Source organism: Solanum verrucosum, unplaced genomic scaffold, assembly GCF_900185275.1.
Source record: "Solanum verrucosum unplaced genomic scaffold, falcon-dt-bn FXZP01000192.1, whole genome shotgun sequence".
NCBI lineage: Eukaryota > Viridiplantae > Streptophyta > Magnoliopsida > Solanales > Solanaceae > Solanum > Solanum verrucosum.
The window spans coordinates 308156-320935 of record NW_026020222.1 but is presented as its reverse complement, the minus strand read 5'-3'; the positions used below and the strand labels follow the sequence as shown (position 1 = coordinate 320935).

The window sequence follows — 12780 nt, the reverse complement described above, 5'->3', positions numbered from 1 at the left end:
TATATATGTATTCATGACATACGATTATGCGAGCATACCATGCATATTTAATTTATATAAGGTTTGATGTCAGCCATAGCGGCTACCAGAGTTTCTATTTCAGGTGGTATCTTTATTCCCCTTTTTACAATAACTATTTATTATTCTATTTTCTGCCTTACATACCAGTACATTTTTATTCGTACTAACGTCCCGTTGCCTGGGGACACATTTTTATTTCGTGCGTGCAGGTCTAGGTAGGGATTCTGATTGACCCCTCTGCTAGGATTCGGGGTTCAGCTGTGAGTTGGTAAGCTCCACTTCTTCCTAGAGCTTTCATAGGATGTTACTTATATTGTACAGTTTGGGTATAATTGGGGCCTTGTCCCGACCAGTGCTTATGTCACTCATAGAGGCTATTATGGACACAGTATGCTGGGTTTCTTTCTGCAGCTTCTAGTTTCCAGCCACATAGGCTTGACATGTATAGATATGTATGTATGTGTGTATATCTTCATTGTAGCCTTGTCGGCTAGCTAGTACCTTATTATCTTTGGCTTGTCTAGTTTCGTCTATATGACTTACCGATATTCAGTTTATGACCTTAAGGGTTCAGTCATAGTATTTTAGATGTTATGCTGCCCGACCTTCTAAGTCCTCAGTTGAGTCAGTTGGTATGTTTATGTGGCTAACTCGATTGCTTAAGGTGTCGAGTGCCAGTCACGCCTCCTCTAGTTTAGGGCGTGACATTATCATTATCAACAAGGACCAATAACCCATCCCACTTGATGAAAAAATTACAATTTACTGTATATCCTAGTTCCTTTATGTAGTCCCTCAACTCAAAATAAGACATCCTATCAACATCTACATCTAGGAATTCTGTCACCTGCCCCCCAATATATTTAGGTGGGGGACCAAATTCTATTACCGCCCCCCCCCCCCCCGCCCCCACCCATGATACCATCTTAGAGTTATTAGAGTAAAAGTCATCTTGAAAAAATATGTAACAAAGACAAACACAATTCAAACACACATTTCAATAACAAACTCTAACAAGATGTACACAACAAACATAATCACTAACAAACAACAGTAGCAGTAGTACTAACATTTAGCCCCATCACTAACAGAACAAAAGACTTTTTACAAATGTATAATGTACAAATTGAAGTCTACAAATGTATAAGCCCCAGTACTAACATTTAGCCCTAACAGTAACAACAAATGTATAAGAGACTAACAGTACTAACATTTAGCCCCATCACTAACAGAACAAAAGCACTAACAGTAGCAGTCGATAATGTACAAATTGAAGTCTACAAATGTATAAGAGACAAATAATAAGATTCGAACTAAGTGGATAACATCAAACCCTAACCTAAAACACAATCACTAATAGTCACACTAAGTCGATAACACAAAATCCTAATCACTAACAATCGCACTAAGTCGATAACACAACACCCTAACCCTAACAATAACAACGAAAAACTATAATATCCTAACAATATCCTAACAATGGAAACAATAGGAGGTCGATTCCAACACTTTTACTCTATAATAAGCCCTAAAATCATAATAATCGAAAAAAGAGAAGATCTTTATCATATGATGTAGAGCCTTAACCTGTTAGACCTTCAATCTCGAAGGATCTTCACCAAGACACATCAACAACGAGATTATCAACAGCAACACAACGAGAAAACTTTTCTATTTCTTCAGATTTTAGGGAAAGTTGAGAAATAAGAAAAGAAAAGGAGAAATGACTTTTCTTCAAAGAACAGGGTCGGATCGGGTTGAATTCTATCATAGGGAGTGAGCAACACGCGCGACTACATAGACGAGGGAATGGGTTAAAATGGCCCATTTACAAAGATAATAAATAGTTTTGTGGGGTGATAGGGCACTTTGAAAGTTAAGGTGTCTTTATACAAATACGGGACAACTTTGATGGTGTATTTATGTCTTTTCTCAGAAATAAAATATAGAGTTTTTATTCTCACATATCAAGTCTCTCATATGGTATTAGATATAACCTTTGCTTAGCTACAATCTCGATCCAACCTCTCTTTTTGTTTTCTCTTTTCTTCCTTCCTCCATGGATATTGATCCAAAGACACTAGTCTTCTCATCTCGTGCTATAATCATCAACATTCCCAACATAACATCACACTCGGGTGAAGTGTTTGTATGCACCAATGCTGCCGCATAATTACAATTGAAACTGACTTCCACCAACTTTGTTTCGTGGAAAGCGCAGTTACACTCTCTTCTCATCGGATACAATCTCATGGGGTATATCAATGGCTCCGTGTAAGTTCCTGATGATGAAACTAATTTTCAGACAATACAAGACAAATTAATCCTTCATGCCATCTTGGCCTCGGTTTCAAAGGCTATTGTACCATTCATAGCCTCTTCCAAAACTTCTCACCATGCTTAGACAATAATCCAAAAAACACATACAAATAAATCAAGATCACGAATCATGTCACTTAAAGAATGCCTCTTTGTGATTCAACGAGGTGAACAAACTATATGTGAATACCTTCAGCAGATCTATACCATGGCAGACAACCTTGCTCTTGTTGGTTTGCGTATTTTACAAGATTATCGTATTCTCTATACCCTTAATGGAGTTGGCCCTGATTACAAGGAAATAATTGCTACTATTAAAGCTTGTGATACATGTATCTCATTTGAAGATCTTCATGACAAACTCACAGACTTTGAATCCTATTTGGCCAAGTCCAAATATATGGGTTCTGATGTGTCCATTGCCACAGTGAATACAACAACCAAGTCACATCAACCACATCACCACAACATAGGTTCCTACTCTAATCACAATCGGCCATGTTTCACACAAATTTGGGACAACATGGGGAAATCAGAGAACTCACAAGCCTCGTGTCATTTATCAATTTTGTAAAAAGCCTGGGCATGTTGCAAATAAATGTTACAGAGCCAAAGAAATTCTACTTGGAACTCCGTCAGCAAACAATATTATTGTCTCTACTCCACAACTCAAGAATGGTTAATGGATTCAGGTGCTTCACACCATGTCACCAGTGACATTCAGAACTTATTCATGTCTTCGGATCATAATGGCCCTGATAAAGTGTAAATAGGTGATGGCTCCGGTTTTAATATTACACATGTTGGTACATCCAACATAAATTCCTCCTCAAACACATTACGCCTTCGCAATGTCCTTTGTGTTCCAACTATTAAATCCAATCTAATTTTTGTTGGCAAATTCTGCAAAACTAACAAAGTGTATGTTGAATTTTTTCCGCAATATTTCGTTGTGAAGGATCTCAACACTAGTGAGGTCGTGCTACAAGGACAAAATAAAAATGATGTCTATGTTCTTACAATGTCATCCCCACCTACTGTTCACAACAATATTAAAGCACCTAATGTTGATTGGCATTGACGTTTTGGACATCCTTCAGATAGGATTCTTCATCACACATCCACACCAACTCTCTACCACTGTCATTATCATCTCTTAAGTTAAAGTCATGTGTCTCGTGTGCTTGTAATAAAAGTCACCGACTTCTATTTAGCTAGTCCAGTCTTTGTAGTTCATCTCCCTTATATTTGCTTCTCAGTGATGTATGGTGGCCTGCTCCAGTTGAATCTATTGATGGTTTCAAATATTATTTGATTTTGTTGATCACTTCTTTAAGTATATATGGATTTACCAGTTGATGAGAAAATCAAATGTCACCAACTTGTTTCCCAAATTCAAATCGTTGGTTGAGAAATACTTCGAAAAATCAACAGAAACTCTCTTCACTGACGGTGACACGGAATATCTTAAGCTCAAAGAGCTTTTCACCGCTCATGGAATAAGTCATTTAACATCTCCACCATATATTCCACAACACAATGTCTATACCGAAAGGAGACACCGTCAAATAGTTGCAATTGGGCTCACTCTTCTTCACCAAGCTTATCTACCTCCATCTTTCTGGTGGCATGCTTTCCAAGCTGCCACTTATCTGAATAATCATTTACCTACCCCGACACTTGACTATCATCCCTGTTTCAAAAGTTGTTTGGCACTGCTCCTAATAGAACCAAACTACGTGTCTTTGGATGTCTTTGATCATTTCCTTGTTTGCGACCTTATGCAAATCATAAACTTGAGTCTCGCTCTAAGACATGCATCTCCATTGGTTACTCCTCAAATCAAAGCGCCTATAAATTTTATTAACCTATGTTGAAAAAGAACTTTTTCTCTCATCATGTTCAATTTGTGGAGTCTACATTTCCATGATCCTCGCATCCGTTGACATCTTCCTTTGCCCACGTTTCATGGAATGTTGCATCAAATTATGCCACTCATTTCACACTACAAGTTCCCTCACCTGCAAGAAGGCCTTCACATTCACCCGTACCTTCACCTTCTCCAAATGTGGACACTGTCATTTCTTCTCCTCCACGTAGAGAGTCTCCCCAAGGAAGTTCAGATCCTTTACTGTCTTCTCCACCATGTCAAATAATTTTTCATATACAAAAAGGTCCTACGCATAACCATCCTATGACCACACTGTCTCAAAACAAAATTTACAAGCCTAAACAAGCATTCACCGCAACAAAACATCCCATTAATTCATCAATTGAGCCATCATGTGTTACACAAGCTATTAAAGATCCTGAATGCAGAGCAACAATGTCAAAAGAATTTAATTCTCTTGTTAGAAATAGCAAATGGGAACTTGTCCCTTTTCAACTCAGTTTAATGTCATTGGTTGTAAGTGGATTTTCAGGGTAGTTAAAGACTTTCATCAAAGATTCAGGCTTGACTATCATAACAGATTTAGTCATGTTATTAAAACAGCTACCATTAGAGTAGTTGGACGTATTGCTTTGCAGCTTGGGTGGAAGATTACGCAACTTGATGTCAACAATGCTTTCCTTCAAGGATCATTACAAGAAGAAGTCTATATGAGTTTGATGTGAGGTCAAAAATATATACTTTTAATCATTATTTGTCTCATATTTAGTATTTGAATTAGTCCTTTTTTAGCATAAATTTTATGGATTATGCTTAATAGTGTATTTTATTTGTAGGAGTATATTGATGTAAAGATGAAAAAGTTTGGAGCTAACGTGAATTAAAGATGAAAGATTATACAAAGAAAATCACACAGACAGCTTGATAGATTAAGTTTAATATAATAATGTATAATATATAAAGTGCAAAGGATTGCAAGTTGCGAATTGAAATCTTGTTCCACGTCACTCACAGAAGGCAACAACATCAAACACAATTGAGGCGGTGCAAAAATGCGACTATTACTGTTTCACGCATATAACAATTTCGATTTCTTTTAGTTTTGATTTCTCAATTTGTGTTGGACTCTATTATTTTATTTAGGATTTTCTAGATCTATAAATAGTTCATAAGAATAATTATTGGGAGAGCATCAAATACAAAGTCGTCAAAATTTTTTAGGGTTTTTTCTTTCTTCTTTTCTCAGACATTAGTAGCTAATTAAGACAATAAGATATCAATAATTTTATCAAATATAATATAGATAAAAGAGGTGTGCATATATATACACCTATAATTGATTTTATAGAGGAAACTTTTGATTAGTAGTTAGTAGACTTCCAACAAAGTCGTATGTTATTATTTTGAACTAAAGGAAAAGATAAATTTACGACAATTAGATATTCATGTAAAATAAATAGAAATTATAGAGAACATATAAAATAAAATACTGCAACATCATTCTTACGATCTTAACCACTGAAAAATAGAAGAAATAATACTAAATCAATGCATATTCATATGAGTTTTTGTCCACATCCATCGGAATAAGTTGATCGCCATTCAATAGCCTTATCTTCTTCTCCAAGTAAAATTAAAGCATGAATTTAATAAATACAAAATATAATACCTTAACATACTAATTTAATTATTTTTATACAGTCTTTTGTAATATCTATATTTATAGGACTAAAATATCAGATAATGTCATGAGAATGATTATTAAATTATTTTTAAAAGTTATGATGATAAAAGGTTGTGTAAGTAACAAAATAAAGACCATTAAATTTTACATTAGAGAATATGAATGAATTGTTAATGACATATTTATTATTCTACAATAATAGAGAAGTAGGAGAATTTGTCGAAAAATTTAAAAATAAATAGAAATTTTAGACAAAGATGATAATAAAGATGAAAAACTCGAGAAACTTAAGTCATTATTATGTAAATTTTATTGTTACTTAAAGCTTACAATGAAGGTACTGTAATTCAGTAACCATGAAAATGAATTTATAATGTCCAGTAAAGTCATACAGTATTATTTTTAACTAACAAAAATTATAATCTACAAAAAAGAAATTCATATAAAATACAAAATAAAGAGAGGACATATGGAAACATAAATACAACATTCTTATGATCTTAATAATTGAAAATAGTAGAAGAAAAATACAAAATTAATGCATAATCTTTCGATTTCTTGTCAACATTCACTCGCTCAAGCCGATCATCATTTAATAGTCTTCTTATTCTTCGAATCAAACTAAATCATGAATATAATAAACATAAAAAACATACTTAAAAGAATGAGATCATTTCTATAAAATCTTACAATGTCTCTTTTTATAAGACAATAACATAAAATATCAATAATATAATAAATATAAATACTGAAAGTATTTCTTACGATCTCAACATTAACTAATATTGCATCCATTCTATCATCATAATATTTTTGGAGGAAGATAAATTCTCCATGATCATTTTATTTTTCTCTAAGAATGCATATCATAGAAACTTAATATTGGAAGATGTAAAAACAAATTAAGAAGAGAAGATGTTTCTCACTTTTTATCTTACATGATGTAAATTCTAATTTGGTGGAGTGACGTAAAACCTTACTCAAACTCCATTATATAGCTATTTTCTTAGAGAGAGGGAAATGTAAGTTTTTTTTTTTTTTGTTCCTTTTCTTACTATAATATAACAATAGCATATTAATTAATAATTAATAGTAGCAAAACGTTTGGGTTGTCACTTTTTAGATAAAACTTTTAAAATTCTATGTGTTACTAATATAGGGAAACGGATGTTTGCCTAATGGTAAATTTGCATGTTTCAAATTAAGTTTAATAAATTGAAAATTAAATAGAATGGGAAAAAAGAGGGAAAAAAATTGGTTTAAAAATCACCTCTTTATTTATCTATTTATTTTACTAGTAAATTTGTCCGCGCTTCGCGCGGTGTGAATTGCATTTTATAAATTTGTTATTAATCGAAAAGTCAATTTACAATTATAATTTGTTTAAAAAAACACTTTAAATGTTTTAAGATATATTGAAAAATGCTCCTATTTGATTTGATTTTCATTCAACAACCAAAATTATTTTCAATAAATTTCTAATATGTTGGCTTTCATATCAACTGTGGCTTGCAATAATAATCAAATTTAATTTGGTGGAATGGACAAAAAAACTATAGGTATTTTAAATAAGTAGAAAATATTAAAAATATAAATAATAACAATTTTTCAAACTTTTACCACATGTTAAATCTTCTCAAATGCTAAATGATGTGTTCATTGAGTTCGTAATCTTAGTATATTAAAAGTATATAAATAACAATATGCTTCTTTTTTTGAACCATCAGACATATGATTAAAAAAAATATATGAAGTACAAAATAAATATATCTACATTTTTTTGTTGTTCTTCTTTTCTTCACCTTGTTTAGTTTTTCCTTTCTGTTTTCATAATTAACATATTAATTGTTAGTATTAGTTCTTATTAATGTCACCATAATATAAATTGCACACATTCTAATTGTTGAAATTAAATGATTATGTAAGTAGCTTTTCAATAACTACAATAATTTAATGGGAGTTATGGCTATTACTAATTAAGAGTGAAAATTATGAAAATGGAGAAGTGTGAATTATGAGAGTATGGCTTTTTTAAAAAGATAAAAAAGGAGAATAAAATTCTTGATGAAAGAGGGATGTCACTTATCTTTTCCCTTTTATTTCCCAACTTTATAAATATCTCTCATATTTTAAAAGCTAAAAACATCAAACATTAGTATCATTTCCTTCCTTGTTCAATAAGTATAATTTTGATTTATTTGGTAGGACAAGTAACCCTAATTACACTATTCTAAAATTTTAATTCATCCAAAAATTTTTTTTCAGTTTCAAAAGGATTTATAATCTAATTTATCTTAATTAAATTATGCATATGTAACTCCAATCTGAGAATATATTTGAATATTTATTAAAAAAAATACTATAAAATAATCACTCCCCCACCCCCCTTTGATTTTTCTCCTTATTTCCTTATTATATTATTGTTAGAATGACTATCCCAATTACAATAAAATATATGTCATACTAATTGTATCCTTTTTGTATAATTAATTCACTTCTCCTTTACTTTTTGATTATTTTATTCAAATCCCCCAAAATCATGTTTGGGAAATCAATTTATCCTATTATTACGACAAGATCAGTAGGTTCTCTATAAATTCAACAAAAAAGATAAAGAAATCAATTGATTTATACTACACAAAGAGTTCTTATATTAAAGAAACCTCAATTGTCAAAACTTAAAAAATTATAGAAAGTGTGAGAAAGTGTGAGGAGCTGAAGAATATTCTTAAAGATTTTATTTTTATTCATATATCATTTGTTTTGAGATGAAAGAAATAATTGTATTTTTTTTTAATATGTTACTTGTTTTGGGAGCATTTAGAAATCGTATAAGGAGAGGTTTTGTTTGTGAATAATAATAATAATAATAATTTGATATAAAATTAACATAATTATTTCTTAAATTTAAAACAGGGCATTTATCTTAGGAAAATAAAATTTGTTACATTTGAATTCACACTAATAATAATAATAATTTGATATAAAATTAACATAATTATTTCTTAAATTTAAAACAGGGCATTTATCTTAGGAAAATAAAATTTGTTACATTTGAATTCACACTAATAATAATAATAATAATAATAATAATAATTTGATATAAAATTAACATAATTATTTCTTAAATTTAAAACAGGGCATTTACCTTAAGAAAATTAAATTTGTTAAATTTGAATTCACACTATAACTATATACAAGCTTGCAATTAAAAAAAAATGTAGATAAAATTTGATATATCGGTAATGATTGATATTCTTCAAGCTTGATCCTGACGAGTTCCTTTCACAAATAAGATAATATATATGTCGCTCTCTCCCATTTTCTAACAACTAAAAATCAGGCATCAAAATTACAAAGTTACTAATAGACAATACCAATAATGATAAAAAAAAAAGGGGGGGGGAAAAAGAAGAAATAAACTTCTTGCAAAAAGAGTAAAAACGAAAAAGAAGAAAAATTGAAAAGAAAGTTATGAATAAAAAAGGCAGAATGTGTGCATTGTTGGACATTTGCTTTAGTATTTATAGTTGGCAAAAGCATTAGTAACATACGAATATGAAAAGATTGATAACGTATATTTGAGTAATTATAATTGAATAGCAATTAAGTGTTTTCCTTAATTGAGTTCTATTATAAAAAGACTTAATTAGCTTTAAGAAAGAATTAAATATGACTCTCTTTAATATTTAGGAGTTTTTAGTATTTTAAAATTTGAAAAATGGCCAAAAAAATCACAAAAAAATAAAAAAAAAATAGGTTTCTAGCCCTTAGAAGCATGCCACATCAGCATGTATAACATTCTCCTTTATATTATATATAGATATAGATTTTTAATAGCTCCAAGAATCTTTAAATTCAATTTATCAACTATTCACCTTCCAATATTATTATCATAGCTATTAATATAATTTAAGAGTTATGATCACCAAAGTCATGGAGGTAATGAAAATAAAGACAATTAAGTTGTTATATTAAAGAACATAAATAAATGAAGAAAAACTAATTAACATATTCATTTTTATACAATAATAACTAGAAGAAAAATAAGGAAAAGATGTTTAAAAAAAGGAGAAAAAAATAAATAGAATCATTTGCCAAAGAGAGGTGTCACAATACTTTTCTTTTATCTAGCTTTATATTATACATAGATTGTTTTATATAGTTTCACAACAGTTTATGTTTTAATAAAGAAATTGTTATGTGAATTTAAAAAAATAAAAAATTATGATTTTTAAAGAATTAAAAAAAAAATTGATAATGAAAGGATATGGTAGCAATTATTAAGTTTAATTAGGAGAAAAGGGGAAGTTTGATTAGTGTTCAAAGTTGAGGGGATAGGGGTTGACTTAAAACCCCGAAATTGAGGGTGAAAATGATTTATATTATTTGTATATCATACTTGAATACAATTTTACATATTTACTCCCACAAAAGCGATAGACTGTGAGGTGGTGTTGGAATGAAAAAAACGCACCGACAATGTCATAATATTTATGAAAACATAATGAGCAAGCAGGAATTTTGTTTGCAAATAAAATAAAATAGAAAAGCAATCACAATCACAACCACAACCACAACAAACGTCATTGTCAATACAGTGTAAACAAAATAACGTGATATGAATAGGACAACGCCCATTGTTCTACTGCCAGCCCACAACCAACAGTTGCACCACACAACGCATTCACGTCATTTGGTGTAAAATATAAGAAAATTCCAAAATATTACAAGACAATCCATGAAATATAATTTATCACATACAGTAAAAAAAGGAAAAATTCTTTTAGCCAAAAAATTTGGTCAGAATAATATTTTACCTTTTTAAATATTTTTATTCTTTTAAATTTAATATCTTTTAGCTAAAAAATGGAAAAAAAATTAATTTATTTTAAAATAAAAAAGATATTATAGTTTTCTAAAATTTCTGGCCAAATTCTCTGGCCATTTAGCATTACCAGTAAAAAAAATATACAAATACTACATCATCCAGTGTGATTGGCATTAATTAGTCCACAGATTTAATTCAACCAATTCATGTCCATATATTTTGTCCTTCCATATCAAAACTTTAATAGCCTACTATTCCCAATTCACATGCGCCGTAACTTCCATTGAGGCAACTTTGGCTTTTACTCTGAAAAGGCACCTTCTATTTCATTCACTCTAACGTACAATATTGGTCCAATAGACAGATCCACATTTATTCCTCAAAATCATTCAACCAACAACTCATTCTTTTCTTTAGTTTTACTATCCATCAAGTTTTTGTTTTGTTTTAAATAACAATGGTATGTGAGACATGCTGCACAGCTCTGAACACCAACAAGCATGTAGGTCAATACAAGTATCGAGTAATTTTAGTCTTACGATTCACCCAGGCTCTTCCAATGACAAGGCACCAGGGAGCCAAATATTGTAAATTCTCCCTCTCAATGCATAAAGAATAATAGAATATAAATCTAAATAAGTTCAAAAACAAACAGAGTTTAAACTTATTTTACAGAAACAAGTCAAGAAAATAAGTTTTTGCAAAAACTCAAATAGAATTAATTCTGCAGATTCCGTTTGTTGAAAATTTTCAAACAAACGCCTAAAACATTTTGTTGATCATTCACAGTATCATTGCAAGTGAAAAATCAAAACGAATTGCAAAATCATCAGCAAAGCAGTTATCAAAAGTTAAATTTCCAATAGCAGACAAAACTAATGAATCCAGTGGGTAAAGAATCAAATGAATCCAATGATATTGTAGTAGAAATTCCAAATGAAACAAATCTAATCATGATGCAGTAGACTTACATACATCTGTAGTATACTATATGAACTGATTTGCATATGAAGATATATCAAAGAATTTCTCTCCTAGCATCATACCCGAACTGAGATCGCTGGATATTTTGTTGTCGCTTCTTGTACACAATTGCACCGACACCTACAAAACAAACGGCGGCGATCACTCCGACTGCTATTCCGGCCTTCTTTCCACTCGTCATTCCACCACCAGATGATTCCTTCGACGACTCTGCACTCTCGTGGCTAATATCACTCGCAGCTTCGGAATTCGGAGCCGGCGACGGGGAATCTTTAGAGATAGAATCACCCGGTGATGGCGCCGGAGATGAATTCGGAGAGAGATCTGACGGTGAAGGTGCCGGCGGAGAAGTTAGATTTGATGAAGGCGATGGAGCCGGACTCACCGGTGGAGAAGCTACATCAGCGCCAGATTCCGGTGCAGGACTTGGTGAACTTGCAGGCGGATCTGTGCAGATACATTGTTGAACAAGCAAAACAGCAAAGAGAAGAGTGAAGGAAAACATTCGAACTGTCGCCATTGCTAACAAATCAAACCTTCCACTTCCGCCTGTTAACACAAAAACACTACAATTAGAATTAAATCAACGATTTACAATATAATACAAATACAGATCTGGAGATCCACATAATAATGAAATTGAAAGCTTAAACACTGAAGTAAATTGAAAAAACCGTTCTAGAGAGAGAGAGAGAGCGTACCTGGGTGAAGTGTGGAGAGAGAAAATGGCGATGAATGAGGGAATGCTAGATTAAGGGGGAAATGCTCGATTTGTTAATAGCGTGAAGGAGAAAGAAACGGAATGGACTCCTTTTGGATCTGAATTTGAAAGTTGCGTAGGATATAAGAAGAAAAGTTGCGTATTTTGGGTTAAATACTCAAATGACTTATCACGTTTGGATCTTTAGTTTTTGCTTTTCTTTTTTCAAACTTTATGGCATGGTATGTTTTTGTTTTTATATTGCAAATTTGATAAATATTTCATATTATAATGTATTTAACTAGTTAATTATTAATACTTCAATGTAATTAAGTTTGTAATCACTATTT

General features: G+C 31.3%; 1 protein-coding gene across 1 annotated transcript; it reads right to left on the bottom strand.

The window, feature by feature from the left end:
- Positions 1 to 11587: 11587 nt before the first annotated feature.
- On the bottom strand, positions 11588 to 12553 carry LOC125831846 (proline-rich receptor-like protein kinase PERK2). The gene is made up of 2 exons (XM_049510987.1): positions 12432 to 12553; positions 11588 to 12279 (listed from the first exon to the last, which is right to left on the bottom strand). Exon 2 carries the CDS (start codon positions 12248 to 12250, stop codon positions 11765 to 11767), a length of 486 nt encoding a protein of 161 aa, XP_049366944.1. The 5' UTR covers positions 12251 to 12279; positions 12432 to 12553; the 3' UTR covers positions 11588 to 11764.
- Between the last annotated feature and the right edge of the window lie 227 nt (positions 12554 to 12780).